Source organism: Erythrolamprus reginae, chromosome 10 (genome assembly GCF_031021105.1).
Source record: "Erythrolamprus reginae isolate rEryReg1 chromosome 10, rEryReg1.hap1, whole genome shotgun sequence".
Lineage (NCBI taxonomy): Eukaryota > Metazoa > Chordata > Lepidosauria > Squamata > Dipsadidae > Erythrolamprus > Erythrolamprus reginae.
Window position 1 is genome coordinate 9,950,059 of NC_091959.1, and position 19,739 is coordinate 9,969,797.

Below are 19,739 nucleotides of genomic sequence, written 5' to 3' on the forward strand. Positions count from 1 at the left end.
AAATTGATGAATTTTTAACCATTCAGCATATTACGCCGTCAGCGTCAACAAACAAAAGCCCGGCAGAACTTTTAATGGGCAGAAACCTTCGTTCTAAATTAGACAGAATTCACCCAAATTACCAGAATGACCAAAAAGAAATAAAAATGCAAAGTGAGAGACAGTTTAACATCGGGGATTTAATTTATGCCAAAGACTATGATTCAAACGATAAATGGAAAGATGGCACAGTATTGGATAAAACAGGTTTAAAAACATACGTTGTAATATTAACAGATGGGCGCAGTTGGCATCGGCATGTCGACCAACTACGCAAAAGAATGAAGACTAACCCAGACATTTTACCTACTGTAGACAAACCAATAGAGGACTTACCAGAACCACCTCGAGACTCCAGCGATGGCTGCTTGTTGCCCCTGGCGGCCGGCGAAGATCAAAATGCATCATCGCAACCAGGCCCGTCAGAAACTAGCCTTAGCGGAGCAACGGAGCCAGCCGTCCAGGCAAGCAGCTCCCAGCAAAATGAACTGCGCAGGTCCCAGAGATCTGTGAAACCACCAATCCGCTTGCAGGACTATGTGACGTGGATTAACACGTAATCATGGTCTCAGCCGAAGAGGGAGGGGTGTTGTGTTTGTTTAAAAATATTCGCAGAAAATCTGCGATTGGTTAAGACGCGGCTATTCAGAAAATAGCCGCGAAAGTTAAATGTGTGTCAGTTGGTAAAAGCCCGCGTTAAAAAGAGTATAAAAGGGCAACGGGTTAGCCGTTGCCCTCATTCCGGCAATTCTACCGTTCCAGTGTTTGTATTCTCTCTTGCCATGAATAAACCAGTTTGATTTAAGACTACCGGTGTCCAGACTTTTCAAACACGGAATATATTTTCCTACTGCTTTGAAAACAAGATTATATCCTTGCCTTTTATTTTTTTTAAAACTGGTGCAATTATATGGGTTTTATTATTACCGCTAATCTCTTGGGTGCTCTTAGGGAACTAGCAGGATGTAAATAAATGTATTCATTGTAATGGAGCTCAGCTTTACTCCCATCCTATAAACAGCTAATGAGAGAGAAAAAGCCTTGCCAGATTCCTCAGCAATTAAATTGGCCTTTATTAAGATTTTTTTTAAATAAAAAAAACTTCATGAAAGCCATCCAGGAGCCCAGGAGTGAACGGAACGGAGAAAGGCTGAATGAAATAAGGGGAAAGTGGAGGCAACTAACTTTTGGCAAAGGATGAATACTCAATTACTTCCTCCAAAACCCACTGGGTGGAATGAGTAAGGCCCAAGTAACCCCATTAACAAGGATTCTCATTCTTGAGAGGAGAAAAATATCAGGATTTTTGGAAACTGCTATCCCGCTCGGTAATTTTCCACTCTGTGTAAAAAAAAAAATGGCTCCCCAATGGTTCTCACTATTGTCCAACAGAACATTGCTTTTCCAAAAGAACATTGCTTGCTAAGCACTAAGGGATCTTTGTTGCTGTTGTGTTGTTGTTCAGTCACTAAGTCGTGCCTAACTCTCTGTGACCCCATGGACCATAGCAGGCCTGGCCAGAGGGGAAAATTACTTAGCGGGATAGCATTATCTGACCCTGCCATCCTCCTCACGCTGTCCCCTTCTCCTTTTGCCTTCAATCTTTCACAACAATAGTGTCTTTCTTTTTTTTGTTTTTTTAAAATAATTTTTATTGATTTTTATAATAACAGGATAACAGTAAAACATTCACACAACACAATAACAATGTGCTCAATGTTCAAAGTGCCCGCCACCGAACAACATTCATACCACTCCACCAAAATGGGGACATATGGCGGGACCCAGGAGAAGAGCCTTCTCTGTGGCGGCCCCGACCCTCTGGAACCAGCTCCCCCCGGAGATCAGAACTGCCCCCACCCTCCTTGCCTTTCGTAAAGTTCTTAAGACCCATCTCTGCCATCAGGCATGGGGGAACTGAGACATCTCCCCCGGGCGTATACAGTTTATACATGGTATGTTTGTGCGTATGTGTGCTTTTAATAATGGGGTTTTTAGTGCTTTTTAAATTATTAGATTTGTTCTTACATTGTCTTTGTTATTGTTGTGAGCCGCCCCGAGTCTACGGAGAGGGGCGGCATACAAATCTAATAAATAAATAAATAAATAAATATTTTCTATATACCATTTTAACTTAAGAGTAGTATACAGTGGTGCCTCTACTTAAGAACTTAATTCGTTCCGTGACCAGGTTCTTAAGTAGAAACGTTTGTAAGTAGAAGCAATTTTTCCCATAGGAATCAATATAAAGGCAAATAATGCGTGCAAACCCATTAGGAAAGAAATAAAAGATCGGAATTTGGGTGGGAGGAGGAGGAAGAAGAAGAGGAGGAGGACAGTCGCTGCCAAAGGAAGAAGGTGAGGTGAGAGGAATCAAAAAAATCCAAATCTTTAAGGCTTAAAACAAAAAGAGGGACTCTGAGGTGGTGTCTCCTATACACCCGGCGCGAGGCTGCCTCTCATACACTGCGCCAGAGAGAGAAACCCAGAGGGAATGGCAAGAAACTGGCCGGGCCTTTGTGCCACTCTCAAATTTCCTGGGAATTTTTTCCAGGCTTGGGTTCGTAAATAGAAAATGGTTCTTAAGTAGAGGCAAAAAAATATTGAACACCCGGTTCTTATCTAGAAAAGTTCTTAAGTAGAGGCGTTCTTAAGTAGAGGTACCACTGTATCTATAAAGTAATTCTAATTTATTCTTTATACCTTGGTCTCGAATTCTACTAACCACATGACCTCTTACCTTATTCATTCATTCATTCATTCATTCATTCATTCATTCATTCATTCATTCATTAGATTTGTATGCCGCCCCTCTCCAGAGACTCGGAGCGGCTTACAACAACAAAACAATACAAATCCAATAGTTTAAAAAGACAATTTAAAAACCCTTAATATAAAAAACAATCATACATCTCCTACAAACCCTACATGAAGCAGTGAGGGCCCAGGGGAATCAATTTCCCCATGCCTGACGACAGAAGTTGGCTTTAAGAAGTTTGCGAAAGGCAAGGAGGGTGGGGGCAGCCCTAATCTCCAGGGGGAGTTGGTTCCAGAGGTTTGGGGCTGCCACAGAGAAGGCTCTTCCCCTGGGTCCCGCCAGGTGACATTGTTTCGTCGAAGGGACCCGGAGAAGACCAACTCTGTGGGACCTAACCGATTGCTTGGATTCATGCGGCAGAAGGCGGTCTCGGAGATATTCTGGTCTGATGCCAGGACTTTATAGGTCATAACCAACACTTTGAATTGTGACCGGAAACTCCCAGTGAAGGGAGCCTCAGCGAAATTGCAGCATCGCAAAAACAGTCCTCGAAACTCCACCTCCGGACTTCCGTGTTTTTGTGATGCTGCGATTTCGCTGAGGCTCCCCTCGCTGGGAAACCCCACCTCCGGACTTCCGTTGCTAGCGAAGTGCCCAGTTTTGCGCTGCTGGGATTCCCCTGCAGCACCGCAAAAACACGGAAGTCCGGAGGTGGTGTTTCCCATGGAGGGGAGCCTCAGGGGAATCCCAGCAGTGCAAAAACGGGTGCTTCGCTGGCATTGGAAGTCCGGAAGCGGGGCATCCCAGCGGTGGTGGTGGGTTTGTAAGGTGAAAATAGTTTGTAAGAAGAGGCAAAAAAATCTTAAACCCCGGGTTTGTATCTCGAAAAGTTTGTATGACGAGGGGTTTGTAAGACGAGGTATCACTGTAGTTCTAATCCATATTTTTGGAAGTGGTACCTTCTTTGTCCCAAAAAACTAAAAAACCATTGGATCCCTCCTGGAGGTCAAGGAATTAATGCCTCCCCACCCCCACTTTTCCAAGATTGTGTGCCTCTAGACAGTGGAGAGTCCAGCTTTGTTCCCAGGAGAAACAGCAACTGGGCAACAACACTGCTTGACTTTGTTTATTGTTTTGCCAAGTTCAGTCGAGAGCAGAAAACGTGGGCTGATGTCAAGAAAGAAGAATCCCCTTGAAGTTGGGCTTTTAAGGGCCCAGAAGTCCTTGCCTTTTACCCCATGGAACAGAAAGCGATTGTACGCAATAACAAAGTTGAAATGTTTAGCCTTTGAGACAAATCGTTTCTGCAATTTCAGACGGCTCCTATCTCAAGTGAACTCCTCTGGCCATTTCCAAGATTTAGAACTGGGCTCACGCATCATATTAAGGCAAGATTGGGGACACTCACAAAGCAATTTTTGTCACAGGGGTTGTTTTCAACTTGTGCCTAGCCTCTCCTCGCTTCAAGGAGATACAATTTCCTTGTATACTCACCAGAGCCTACAAAACTTTTGCCAGACCCATCCTTGAATACAGTTCATCTGTCTGGAACCCATACCACATCTCGGACATCAACACCCTAGAAAATGTCCAAAGATACTTCACCAGAAGAGCCCTTCACTCCTCCACTCGAAACAGAATGCCCTACGAAAGCAGACTATTAATCCTAGGTCTAGAAAGCTTAGAACTACAACGCCTAAAACACAATCTAAAGTATTGCCCACAAAATCATATGCTGCAACATCCTGCCTGTCAGTGACTACTTCAGCTTCAACCCCAACGACACAAGAGCACGCAACAAATTCAAACTTAATATTAATCGCTTGACTGTAAAAAATATGACTTTAGCAATCGAGTTGTCGAAGCATGGAACTCATTACCGGACTCAGTAGTGACAACCCCTAACCCCCAACATTTCTCCCTTAGACTATCCACGATTGACCTCTCCAGGTTCCTAAGAGGTCAGTAAGGGGCGTACATAAGTGCACTAGCCTGCCTTTCGTCCCCTGTCCAATTGTCTCTCCTTATCTCATATATCTTTTCTTCCTTTCATATATCTTCTCCTCTATTTTTATATCTTTTCTTTATATATAATACTTCATGTCTATTCTCTTCAATATGTATTGTGTATTGGACTAACTAACTAACTAAATAGATAAATAGATAAATAGATAGATAGATAGATAGATAGATAGATAGATAGATAGATAAATAAATAAAAAAAAATTCCCTATCTATTTACTATTATTGAACATCCAAAATCTACTATTTAATTCTATGTATATAAGCCATATGTGTACATACATATTACACACAGGCACACAAAAATATACATTATCCACTATGTAAAGTGTATATGTACACACACAAACACGCACACACAGCTCTTCTAAAATTATACACATTCAACCTCATTTACTGAGATAGGGGGAAAAAATACCCAGAGCCCAGAAGGGAAAAAAAGAAAAAAAATTCAAACTTTTTCTACCGGTTCTGCGAACCTGACCGTACCTGTAGGAGCCCATCACTGCATTGCTCCATCATATACCTAGGAGTGAACAGGCCAACAGCAATCCCATAATAACTTATTCCACACATTATGCTTGGCTACCCAACCATTATGCATTGGGAACTGCGGCTTATGCTTTAACAGAAGGCATGCACCGAGCCACGGTGATTTATAATGACTGTTATAGCCTAACAGGTTATACAAACACAGCCAATTCTGGGCCCATAAATCACATGGAATACATGAAACCCTCCAATTTATTCATGCAGTGGTCGTCCGTAATACAGTTGGATTATGGCTACAACCACAGCCCTTGCCTGCAAGGCCATATGATGTACAATGGGACATGGAGTCCAAGTACATCCAGAGGTTACAGCCTCTAGATTAGTGGTTCTCAACTTGGGGGGTCGGGACTCGGGACCCCTTTTGGGGTCGAATGACTGTTTCACAGGGGTCACTTAAAACCATGGGAAAAGACAAATTTCCCAGGATGTTGAGAACTAAAGCTTCTATTCTGGCGCCTTGGAACATATAATAATAATAATAATAATAATAATAATAATAATAATAATAATAATAATAATAATATAATAACAACAACAACAACAACAACAACAACAATAATAATAATAATTTATTAGATTTGTATGCCGCCCCTCTCCGAAGACTCGGGGCGGCTCACAACAATAATAAAAACAATATTATAGCGAACAAATCTAATATTAAAAAAGAAGCAATAAAACCCTATCATATTTAAAAACCAAACAACACATACATACCAAACATAAAATATAAAGAGCCTGGGGGAAAGGTGTCTCAACTCCCCCATGCCTGGCGGTATAGGTGGGTCTTGAGTAGTTTACGAAAGACAAGGAGGGTGGGGGCAGTTCTAGTCTCCAGGGGGAGTTGATTCCAGAGGGCCGGGGCCGCCACAGGGAAGGCTCTTTCCCTGGGGCCCGCCAAACAACATTGTTTAGTCGACGGGACCCGGAGAAGGCCAACTCTGTGGGACCTTATCGGTCGCTGGGATTCGAGCGGTAGCAAGCGGTTCTGGAGGTATTCTGGTCCAATGCCATGTAGCGCTTTAAAGGTCATAACCAACACTTTGAATTGTGACCGGAAACTGATCGGCAGCCAGTGCAGGCCACGGAGTGTTGTAGAAACGTGTGCGAATCTGGGAAGCCCCACGATGGCTTGTGGGGCTTACAATCTGACCAATCAGGCATTTACGGTGGGGGCATCCCTCTGACCTCCCTGCCAATCAGCTTAAAGCTCTGTTTGTTATCCAACATCTGCTTAAAAACTTCCAGTGTTCGGGCATTCACAACTTCTGGAGGAAAGCTGTTCCACTCATCATTTTAATTATTTCTATCTTATCTTGTTTCCATCTTGTTTACTTTCTTGCTCCCTCAAGCTTACAGGGTAGCCCAGTGCACATCTGGTTTCTGTTTTAATGTTGCACGGTTCTAGCTATCCTGGTTTATTCAGCAAACCGTGGTCAAGACGTGCTACGGTTGAGCAATGAAGCAACTCAGCCAATTGAATTATGCAGAAGATTCTTCCCTAAAGGCAATGGCATGAAACACAAGCGCAACTCCAAACAACCCTGAGTGTAATAAGGAAACAACTTAGTCACCCAGCTTTCTGTAAAGCCTAAAATGTCAAATATTCCCTTTGCCAGTACATAATTCGAGGAAACTCATAGTTCTCCAGATGAGATCTCAACACAATATAGTTTTTTGCTTAAATAGCCCTGGGGCAACTATGAGTTGTCTTGACTGCTTCCTGCTGTGGTTTTGGAATATTCATGCGGCAGACACGATATTAACAATGACCAGTATATTAGTGGAATAATTTCCAGCCTCGGGCTATGTGCTGGCTGCTGAATTGAAGTCTGAAACTGGTGGGGCACCAGAATATGACATTTACTTAATGCCAACCATCAAATCCCAGTCTCCATCTGATAACAATTCAGTCACTAGCGTGGAGATAAAACAGGGACATGATGAAAAGATAAAATAAATAGGCCAATGTTCAAATTCTCATGCAAAGAATAATTTGAATTCTTTGTATTAAAAGATGCTCATAGAAGAAGACTGACGACAGAAAAAGACCTCATGGTCCACCTAGTCTGCATTATTTATTTATTTATTTATTTATTTATTTATCTATCTATCTATCTATCTATCTATCTATCTATCTATCTATCTATCTACTTACTTACTTACTTACTTACTTACTTATTTACTTATTTACTTATTTACTTATTTACTTATTTATTTACTTACTTACTTACCTACCTACCTACCTACCTACCTACTTATTTATTGGATTTGTATGCCGCCCCTCTCCGTAAACTCAGGGCGGCTAACAACAGTAATAAAAAACATCATATAAATCCAATTCTTAACAACTAAAAAACCCTTATTGTAAAACCAAACATCCCTACAAACAAACATAACATGCATAAATTGTAAAGGCCTAGGGAGAAAGAATATCTCAGTTCCCCCATGCCTGATGGCGGAGGTGGGTTTTAAGGAGCTTACGAAAGGCAAGGAGGGTGGGGGCAATTCTAATCTCCGGGGGGAGTTGGTTCCAGAGGGCCGGGGCCACCACAGAGAAGGCTTTTCCCCTGGGCCCCGCCAAACGACATTGTTTTGTTGATGGGACCCGGAGAAGGCCCACTCTGTGGGACCTAACCGGTCACTGGGATTCATGCGGCAGAAGGCGGTCTCGTAGATACCCTGGCCCGGTGCCATGAAGGGCTTTATAGGTGATGACCAACACTTTGAATTGTGACCGGAAACTGATCGGCAACCAATGCAGACTGCGGAGTGTTGGTGTGACATGGGCATTTTTGGGAAAGCCCATGATAGCTCTCGCAGCTGCATTCTGCACGATCTGAAGTTTCCGAACACTTTTCAAAGGTAGCCCCATGTAGAGAGCATTACAGTAGTCGAGCCTTGAGGTGATGAGAGCATGAGTGACTGTGAGCACTTATACTATTTCCTGTATTTTATCTTAGGATGGATATACAGTGATACCTCGTCTTACAAACCCCTCGTCATACAAACTTTTCGAGATACAAACCCGGGGTTTAAGATTTTTTTTGCCTCTTCTTCCAAACTATTTTCACCTTGCAAACCCAAGCCGCCGCCACTGGGATGCCCCGCCTCCGGACTTCTGTTGCCAGCGAAGCGCCCGTTTTTGCACTGCCAGGAGAGGGTACAAACGCTTTCCCCCATCCCCCTGGAGGCTCTCTGGAAGCCAAAAACGCTCTCCCAGAGCCTCTGTGCAAGCCAAAAATCAGCTGACCAGCACATACATGCACACAGGAGATGAGCTAGGGGAACGGCTCCCGTACCAGCAGATATGACTCCGCGTGCCACCTGTGGCACCTGTGCCATAGGTTCGCTATCACTGCTTCATGGCACCAGACCAGGGTATCTACGAGACCGCCTTCTGCCGCACAAATCCCAGCGACCGGTTAAGTCCCACAGAGTGAGCCTTCTCCGGGTCCCGTCAACAAAACAATGTCGTTTGGCGGGGCCCAAGGGAAGAGCCTTCTCTGTGGTGGCCCCGGCCCTCTGGAACCAACTCCCCCCAGAGATTAGAATTGCCCCCACCCTCCTCACCTTTCGTAAGCTCCTTAAAACCCACCTCTGCCGCCAAATAAATGAATGAATGAATGAATGAATGAATGAATGAATGAATGAATGAATGTATGAATAAATGAATGTATAAATAAATAAATAAATAAATAATAAATAAATGAACGAACGAACGAACGAACAAACAAACAAACAAACAAACAAACAAACAAACAAATAAATAAAGAGAGCCAGGATGGCGCAGCAGGTAGAGTGTTGTACTGCAGGCCACTGAAGCTGACTGTAGATCTGAAGGTCAGCGGTTCAAATCTCAACACCGGCTCAAGGTTGACTCAGCCTTCTTTCCCCCTAGGCCTTTACAATTTATGCATGGTATGTTTGTTTGTTTGTATGTATGTTTGGTTTTTACAAATAAGGGTTTTTTAACTGTTTTAGTATTGGATTTACATGCTGTTTTGTACTACTGTTGTTAGCCACCCCGAGTCTACGGAGAGGGGCGGCATACAAATCCAATAAATAATAATAAAAATAATAATATATACAGTACATGTTCTGCTTCATATAACCGGGCAATGCAATCGTTTATTTTCCTAACTATTAGATATTTATTAGCCTGAACTGAGATAAGGACAGGGATGGGGTTCTATTTATATTATCTGTCATGACATTGATAAATTGACAATTAGTTCCAGAAAGCTGCTTTTTCAGCCCGAGAGCAATTTAATAAAACATGAGACACAGTTATAATTAAACCAACATGTTTTATGTAAAACGAAAAACAACTGATTACATTCTTTTCTGGGGGGTTTTGTGTGTGATGTGTTATTAGTCTAATACCGAGCACAGATGGGGCTACATTTGTGAATGTCCCGAGAAAAAGGAAATCTTTAAATTAGAAAAAAAGAGAAGACTCGTTCATAATATTCTATACATAAATGCATTACAATTAGTGAACATGTTTATTTTTACGTGAAAGGACCGCCCTTTGCTTGCAGCGCCGCTGCGGTGTCCTTTTTCATAAAAATAACAATGTTTATTTTTACGTGAAGACCTCCCTTTGAAGGAGCTGGGGAATCCCTCCCACGAAGAGATTCCGGGGGCGGAGCTTTGACGTCACCGGCAGGTTACTAAGGACGCCAAGGTGATCACTTCCTGGATTCCATGGAATTGTTAATGAAAAGTTAGAAGTTATATGTAGGTAAATAAGTAAATAAATATAAATATTAGAGTTAGGGTTAGGGTTATTGATTTCTCCCCCCGGATAATCTTCTAATGTATTGTAATTAGTGATGGGCGAACCCAACGGTGGAATCCAGGAAATGATCACCTTGGCATCCTTAGCAACCTGCCGGTGACGTCAAAGCTCCGCCCCCGGAATCTCTTCGTGGGAGGGATTCCCCGTTCGGGTTTGAGTTCGGGTTTGGTTCGGGTTCGGCCAAATTTTGCGTAAAGTTCATCCGAGCTTGCCGAACCCGAACACTGTTGGGTTCACCCATCACTAATTGCAATACAATAGAAGATTATCCAGGGGGAGAAATCAATAAATTTCTCCTCAGCAGAAAGCTGGAGAAAAATTTTATTTTTGTGTATAAGAATTTATATTTATTTACTTATTTACCTACATATAACTTCTAACTTTTCATTAACAATTCAGTCCTCAAGCAGGGATATACCAATTAAAAACAATATATAATGAATATAATTTTGCATACAGGTATGTCTGTCTGTCTATAAAACAGTGATGGCGAACCTTTTTTTCCTCGGGTGCCAAAATAATAATAATAATAATTTATTAGACTTGTATGCCACCCCTCTCCGAAGACTCGGAAGGGCTCACAACAAAATACAAAGCACAAATCTACTATTAAAAACAATTATAAAAATCCATTGTAAAAACAGTCATACCATCAGCTAAGGGTCAGTTATGTCCCCCAAGCCTGGCGGCATAGGTGGGTTTCAATAAAAGAGTGTGCGTACACGCTATCACGCCTGCGCGAGTGCCCATGCCCATAATTCAATAATAATAATAATAATAATAATAATAATAATAATAATAATAATAATAATAATAATTTATTAGATTTGTATGCCGCCCCTCTCTGAAGACTCGGGGCAGCTCACAACATAACAGCATTACAATCTAAATCTAATGTTAAAAACTTTTTAAAAAACTAATTTAAAATACATTGTTATAAAAACTTATCTGTTACACAATCATACACACTCAGTCCGACTGAACATGGACATAATAAACATCAGCGAAAAAAGGAGGGGGGAGATTAATCCCCCCACGCCTGGCGACAAAGGTGAGCCTTCAACATTTTACGGAAGGCAAGGAGGGCAGGGGCAGTTCAAATCTCCGGGGGGAGTTGATTCCAGAGGGCCGGGGCCGCCACAGAGAAGGCTCTGCCCCTGGGTCCCACCAGATGACATCGTTTAGCCGACGGGACCCAGAGAAGGCCAACTCTATGGGACCTAATCGGCCGCTGGCATTCGTGCGGCAGAAGACGGTCCCATAGGTATTCTGGTCCGATGCCATGTAGGGCTTTATAGGTCATTACCAACACTTTGAATTCTGACCGGAAACTAATCGGCAGCCAATGCAGGCCGTGGAGTGCTGACAAGACATGGGCATATCTGGGAAAGCCCATGATTGCATTCGCGGCCGCGTTCTGCACGATCTGAAGTTTCCGAACATCCTCAACCAGCAAAAAACCCTACAAAGGGAAACCATCCATTCAAACTGATCAATAGAAAAACCTCATTGATTGACTGATGACCTGCAACTCCAAGCAGAACAAAGCCAAGAAAATCAATCCAGAAAGATCTGATGTTTAAAATCGGGAGAGGAAGAAGCAAATAAACTATATTTCTGTCTGCGTAGAGATATAGGAGGTTTGAATAGGATGGTGTAACTTACCTGGTTACTTGAGTCCGAGTGCCGAAATCCAAAGACCTCATTGATTGCAGGACTTCAATGCAGCCCATATACTAAATATTGAAAGAGAGAGAGAGAATAATTCAATAATAGGGGAAGGTTTGGTAGGGAAGGTTTGCCTATTTGCCGATGACTCTAAAGTGTGCAACAGGGTTGATATTCCTGGAGGCATCTGTAATATGGTAAATGATTTAGCTTTACTAGATAATTGGTCAAAGCAATGGAAACTGCAGTTTAATGTTTCCAAATGTAAAATAATGCACTTGGGGAAAAGGAATCCTCAATCTGAGTATCGTATTGGCAGTTCTGTGTTAGCAAAAACTTCAGAAGAAAAGGATTTAGGGGTAGTGATTTCAGACAGTCTCAAAATGGGTGAACAGTGCAGTCAGGCAGTAGGGAAAGCAAGTAGGATGCTTGGCTGCATAGCTAGAGGTATAACAAGCAGGAAGAGGGAGATTATGATCCCCTTATATAGAGTGCTGGTGAGACCACATTTGGAATACTGTGTTCAGTTCTGGAGACCTCACCTACAAAAAGATATTGACAAAATTGAACGGGTCCAAAGACGGGCTACAAAAATGGTGGAAGGTCTTAAGCATAAAACTTATCAGGAAAGACTTTATGGACTCAATCTGTATAGTCTGGAGGACAGAAGGGAAAGGGGGGACATGATCGAAACATTTAAATATGTTAAAGGGTTAAATAAGGTCCAGAAGGGAAGTGTTTTTAATAGGAAAGTGAACACAAGAACAAGGGGACACAATCTGAAGTTAGTTGGGGGAATGATCAAAAGCAACGTGATAAAATATTATTTTACTGAAAGAGTAGTAGATCCTTGGAACAAACTTCCAGCAGACGTGGTAGATAAATCCACAGTAACTGAATTTAAACATGCCTGGGATAAACATATATCCATCCTAAGATAAAATGCAGAAAATAGTAGAAGGGCAGACTAGATGGACCATGAGGTCTTTTTCTGACGTCAGACTTCTATGTTTCTATGAGAATTAATCGCAGGCGTTGAAAAATTACAAAAACAAAGAGAATGATGCCCTAATGGGAAGACCTCGCTGTTTAAAATGATAGTTTTCAAGCCTTTCGGTACTTCCTGATTTTTATAACTTTCAATTATTCCTACAAATGGACAAGATTTAATTCAATTTAATTTATTAGACTTCTATGCCGCCCAATCCCACGGGACTCAAGGCAGCTTACAACAGCAAATGAAACAATACAAAGATGTAGACGTCATATATAGATAATAAAAACAATTAAAAAAACCTGACAAATTATCCAGTCAAAAACACACATAGATAGCAGTCAATCGCCATTCAGCGGTGCCTAGGTGTTAACATTCACGACCCCCTGGCCTCCGGGCAAAGCCAGGTCTTCACAGCCTTTCGGAAGGCCAATAGGGTGGGAGTAGTACGGACATCAGGGTAGGGCGGGGGTAGTTGGTTCCAAAAGGCCGGGGCAACCACAGAGAAGGCCCTCCCCTGAAGGTCCGCCAGACGACATTGTCAATGAGACCTGGAGAATTCAACCTAGATTGAGAAAACTGGAGTTTCATTCCATCACGAAACTGGGAATATTTTTTTATCACTTCCTTGATAAGATGGAAGGGCCAAACGATAAATCTTTCATGGACTACTGGAACAATCTCCCAGCTGTTTAATCGGGACATAATATATTTACTGAAACTGATGCACCACTAGAGACTCCATGTGACTTACAGTAGCAGAGATAAAACATACTACCACCATACAAATGCGAAATGAAAATAGACAGAAATTAATAAGCTTCATTTAAAAGATGGTGGATCCGGCCCATAAAATCTTATCCGATGATTCTTTTAAAATAATCTGCCTCCTAGCGCTCATGTAAACCACAGAGAGGCCATTGTTAACTTTTGAGAGTTTTAAGATGCATGGATTTCAATTCCCAGCACGCTGGCAGGGGAACGCTGGGAATTGAAGTCCACGTATATTAAAGTCACCAAGATTGAGATACCAAGTGGCTAGAGCACAGGACTGCAGGCTACTTCAGCTAACTGCTAGCTGTAGTTCAGCAGTTCAAATCTCACCACCGGCTCAAGGTTGACTCAGCCTTCCATCTTTCCCAGATGGGTAAAATGAGGAGCCAGATTGTTGGGGGGGGGGGGCAATATAGAGAGCCGGGGTGGCGCAGCAGGTAGAGTGCTGTACTGCAGGCCACTGAAGCTGACTATAGATCTGAAGGTCAGCGGTTCAAATCTCATCACCAGCTCAAGGTTGACTCAGCCTTCCATCCTTCCGAGGTGGGTAAAATGAGGACCCGGATTGTGGGGGCAATAGCCTAGCTCTGTTAAAAAGTGCTATTGCTAACATGTTGTAAGCCGCCCTGAGTCTAAGGAGAAGGGCGGCATAAAAATCGAATGAATGAATCAATGAATGAATAAATAAATAAAATAAAATAAAATAAAATATGCTGATTCTATAAGCCGCTTGGAGAAGGCTGTAAAAGCATTATGAAGCGGTATATAAGTCTAAATGATACCATCTCTCTCTCTCTCTCTCTCTCTCTTTCTCTCTCTCTCTTTCCTCCATCTATCTATCTATCTATCTATCTATCTATCTATCTATCTATCTATCTGTCTATCAAAAGCTGGGGTTCAGCAGTTCAAATCTCACCATCAGCTCAAGGTTGATTCAGCCTTCCAGCCTTCCAAGGTGGGTAAAATGAGGACCCAAATTGTTGGAGGCAATATATTGGATACTGTAAAATAAGTCTAAATGCTATTGCTTTTGCTATACACTGCCATAAAGTCCTCACATCCCTACAATGAATTATTGAGAACAAGAACTGGGCTTTTTTTTTTCCTGGGGTAAAAGATTGCAAGGACATATAAGCCATAAATTGACCAGTCACTGGACCCAGTAAGGCACAAATTGAAAAAAATATATATTTCCATCTGTGTGATTACATTTAAAGTTCTTTCCCTCTCTCCTACAAGACTGCAGGTGAAGGACTTTTGAATATCCATTCTGAGGAATTACGATAGCGGTCGCTATTTCCTAATAATGTAAAGGCTACAATATAATAGCAATTGGTACTTCTGATAGCAATAAGAATAATCGGGTCTAATTTTTGCAGACAATTGCATAGTAATTATTTGAAAGATGATCATATATATATGTTGCGGTTGGCTCTGGCCCAGCTCCTGCCCCAAGGAATGTGGAGGGGGATGTGGGGGAAACATCCACATGCCACAGGCCTGTTTTGCTCCCGATAGAATCTCCCGATGAAGGCTCCTCTGACGAAGGAAGCGTGAGTAGCAGGGAAGGGGGGAGTTTGGCAGACAGCCCAGGAGGAGATCAATCATCCTTATCATCCCTGGATTCTGAACAAGAACTTATGACAGATCCACGCATGCGTAGAGTGATGCATAGGAGAGAACAACTGAAGGATTATTACAGGAGATAAGTGAGGCCACCTGTGGTTGGGTGGGGCTGCTGTAATTAGTGCTACAGATAAAAAGAACAGCGTGCTGGTTTAGCCTTGTGGAAGTTTATCTGATTCATAGTTCGTCAAGATCGTGGTTTTGCTGTTCCCTGTTCAAGACTGTGTGTGGACTTTCTGGACTTTGGAATTTGGACTCAATTTCCCAGTTACTGGGTGAGAAATTGGATTGCATTTAACCTGTGCCTTGTGTGTACCAGAAAATCCCTTTGACATTTAAAAATTGAGTTTTTTCTGCTTTTCTGTTGATAAAGACTTTTGGTTTTCCTTCTATCGTGTGGTGTGGTGTCTTTCTGGACTAATTACCCTGTAATTACGGGCGGTTGGGACACGCAAGCAGAACATATATATATATATATATACTCACAGTCACTCATGCCCTCATCACCTCGAGGCTCGACTACTGTAACGCTCTGTACATGGGGCTACCTTTGAAAAGTGTTTGGAAACTTCAGATCGTGCAGAATGCAGCTGTGAGAGCAATCATGGGCTTTTCCAAATATGCCCATGTTACACCAACACTCCGCAGTCTGCATTGGTTGCCGATCAGTTTCCGGTCACAATTCAAAGTGTTGGTTATGACCTATAAAGCCCTTTATGGCACCGGACCAGATTATCTCAGGGACCGCCTTCTGCTGCACGAATCCCAGTGACCAGTTAGGTCCCACAGAGTGGGTCTTCTCCGGGTCCCGTCAACTAAACAATGCCGCTTGGCGGGACCCAGGGGAAGAGCCTTCTCTGTGGCGGCCCCGGCCCTATGGAACCAACTCCCCCCAGAGATTAGAATTGCCCCCACCCTCCTTGCCTTTCGTAAGCTACTTAAAACCCACCTGTGCCGCCAGGCATGGGGGAATTGAGATACCTTTTCCCCCTAGGCCTTTACAATTTTATGCATGGTATGTCTGTATGTATGTTTGGTTTTTATTATAATGGGTTTTTAATTGTTTTTAGTATTGGATTATTATTATATGCTGTCTTATTATTGCTGTTAGTCGCCCCGAGTCTCCGGAAAGGGGCGGCATACAAATCCAATAAATAAATAAATAAATAAAATAAAATACTGCTCAAAAATAAATAAATAAAGGGAACACTTAAACAACACAATATAACTCCAAGTAAATCAAACTTCTGTGAAATCAAACTGTCCACTTAGGAAGCAACACTGATTGACGATCAATTTTACATGCTGTTGTGCACATTTAAGAAAGTATTCCATCAGAATATTTCATTCATTCAGATCTAAGATGTGTTCTTTATTTTATTTTTTGTGCAGTATATATTACCCGGTATTTAATGACCAACACGGTAGTTACCATAAGTCTCGGCCAACCATTAGTAGTCAATTACAAGAGAGGGGGGGGGAAGATAATGGCTTGAAGGTTTATGTAGTTAGTTGGGGGAAAGATCAAAGGCAACATGAGAAAGTATTATTTTACTGAAAGAGTAGTAGATCCTTGGAACAAACTTCCAGCAGACGTGGTTGGTAAATCCACAGTAACCGAATTTAAACATGCCTGGGATAAACATATATCCATTGTAAGATAAAATACAGGAAATAGTAAAAGGGCAGACTAGATGGACCATGGGGTCTTTTTCTGCCGTCAGTCTTCTATGTTTCTATGTTTCTATGTAGGTTGCAAATCAAGTCTTTGAAAATCCCTTTCAAGGTTAGATATCCATTAATCAGCGTTTACGGGTCTCCGCTTGGAAAAGGGAGGGTGCATAGCTGTATTTTTTGCAAACGCCTGGGGGCTTTTCAGGCCTTCTTCTCCCCCCCTCGTCTTCCTCTGAAGAACAGTAATCTTGCAACCGGCTGGCTGTGGTTTTTGCCACCCTTGATGAAGGCAAAGATTTGGAGGAGGAGGTGAGTCACAGGCTGAGATCATATGACTGTGAATAAGCTTCCCTCCTCAGCATCTGCGTGGGAGGCTCAATTGAGCAGAGCCTTGCGGGGTGGGGTGGGGGGGGGAGAGGAGGGAAAGTAGGGAGAGAGGAGAGAAATCAATACGGAAGAGTTGCCATCAATGGCCCCGACTGGAGGTTCATTTTATCGGACGCTCCGTTAAGGCCAGAAAAGCTGGAATATAGCTCATCTGTTTGGAAGGGAAAGTTCAGGAGAGGGAGGTGTTTTTAATAGGAAAGTGAACACAAGAACAAGGGGACACAATGTGAGGTTAGTGGAGGGAGAAAAGGTCAGAAGCAGCGTGAGAAAATATTATTTCGCTGAAAGAGTCGTAGATGCTTGGAACAAACTTCCAGCAGACGTGGTCGGTCAATCCACAGTCACTGAATTGAAACACGCCTAGGATAAACATAGATCCATCCTAAGATAAAATACAGGAAATAGTATAAGGGCAGACTAGATGGACCATATAATGGGTTTTAACTGTTTTTAGTATTGGATTGTATACTGTTTTGTTACTGTTGTTAGCTGCCCCGAGTCTGCGGAGAGGGGCGGCATACAAATCCAATAAATAATAATAATAATGAGGTCTTTTTCTGTTGTCAGTCTTCTGTTTCTATGGAACCCATACTGCATCTCAGACATTAACACCCTCAAAAAATTATTTTATTTTATTTTATTTTATTTTATTTATTTATTTATTTATTTTATTTATTTATTTTATTTATTTATTTATTTATTTATTTTTATTATTTATCCAATACACAATACATATTGAAGAGAATAGACATGTAGTAATGTATATAAAGAAAAGGATAGAAAAAAAGATATAAAAATAGAGGAAAAGATATATGAAAGGAAGAAAAGATATATGAGATAAAGGAGAGAGAATTGGACAGGGGACGAAAGGCACACTGGTGCACTTATGTACGCCCCTTACTGACCTCTTAGGAACCCGGAGAGGTCAATCCTGGATAGTCTAAGGAAAAAATGTTGGGGGTTAGGGGTTGACACTACTAAGTCCGGTAATGAGTCCCACGCTTTGATGTGGAAGAAGAGAGACTTCACCAGAAGAGCCCTTCACTCCTCCACTCGAAACTAGACTTACACTCCTGGGCCTAGAAAGCTTAGAACTACGCCGCCTTAAGCATGATCTAAGTATTGCCTACAAGATCATATGCTGCAACGTCCTGCCTGTCAACGACTACTTCAGCTTCAACTACAACAACGCAAGAGCACATAGCAGATTCAAGCTCAATATTAACCGCTCCAAATTTGACTGTAAAAAATACAACTTTAGTAATTGAGTTGTTGAAGTGTGGAACTCATTACCGGACTCCGTAGTATCATCCCTTAACCCCCAACATTGTACCCTTAGACTGTCCACGGTTGACCTCTCCCGATTCCTAAGAGGTCAGTAAGGGGCGAGTAAAAGGGGACTAGAGTGCCTTCCGACTCCTGTCCTATTGTCTCTCCTATATCCCATATATCTTCTCTTCAATCCCTTTATCTTTCTTTTATTCTCTCTTTAATTTATCTTATCCTATACTCTCTCTTCTATTCCCTCTTTAATTTTCTTTTCTTTTCCCCCCCCTTGGAGGTGTCCTCTACTGCCTTCCTTGTGTATTACTGTGTATTGCACAAAATTAAATAAATAAAAAAATGAATGAATAAAAAGGTCGGAACAAGGTGTTTTGAATATATTTGGACTTCAACTCCCAGAATTCCTCAGCCAGCTGGCTGGGGAATTCTGGGAGTTGAAGTCCAAATATCTTCAAGTTGCCAAGGTTGGGAAACACTGCCCTAATCACCTTTGTTGCTCTTCTCTGCACTCTTTCTAGAGTCTCAACATCCTTTTTGCATCGTAGCGAGCAAAAAAGGGTTAAACTCTTTTTGGGGGGAGGTGTCCTCAGGAGTTCCGTTCTGCTCCCTAAATCGGGATTTTGAGAAAGACGAAATGCATCCCTATGTTTGCTGAGAGTGACAAAAGGATGTTCAGTTACTGTGGGCAATAAAATATCTCCGGGGGAAACTATTCAGAGTTCCCACAGCTGTTCTGCAGGCTGGTTGCTTAGTCAGAAAGCCCGGTTCTCAACACAACTGCCAGTCCTTTTGCACAGAGGTCAGGCCTCATGACTCATGGAGAGTAATTACAAAGGAAGTGGAGGGAGCAGCTAACCTCCCCCCTTCCTCCCCCTTCTCCCCCCTCCACCATAAGACTCAGAGCTGCCAAGGTCTCTGAGGAAAACACAAATAATCCGGTCCTACTGCCTCCCCAACTCTCCACTGTTATAATTAAACCTTTGCATCCAACACAGGCGAGCAAATCTAGGGGGAGATGCAGAAAAGGCCACTTTCTTGCTTCCTGCTTCATAGATGAGTCCAAGAAGCTCTGACTCATAGAAGTTCGTTGGATGCTCCAGGAGAGAAATCAGCATCCTTTTATCTATCTATCTATGTTGTCTCCTATGCATCAATCTACA

General features: G+C 42.3%; 1 protein-coding gene across 1 annotated transcript in view; it reads right to left on the minus strand.

Annotated features, from left to right (window-relative positions):
- The window catches only part of SHC4 (SHC adaptor protein 4), a 56,644-nt gene that overhangs the window by 23,481 nt on the left and 13,424 nt on the right, over positions 1-19,739 (minus strand). Inside the window, exon 2 of the mRNA XM_070762083.1 lies at positions 11,838-11,908. Within this exon, the coding sequence (XP_070618184.1) occupies positions 11,838-11,908 (71 nt within the window). The remainder of the gene's footprint in view (positions 1-11,837; positions 11,909-19,739) is intronic.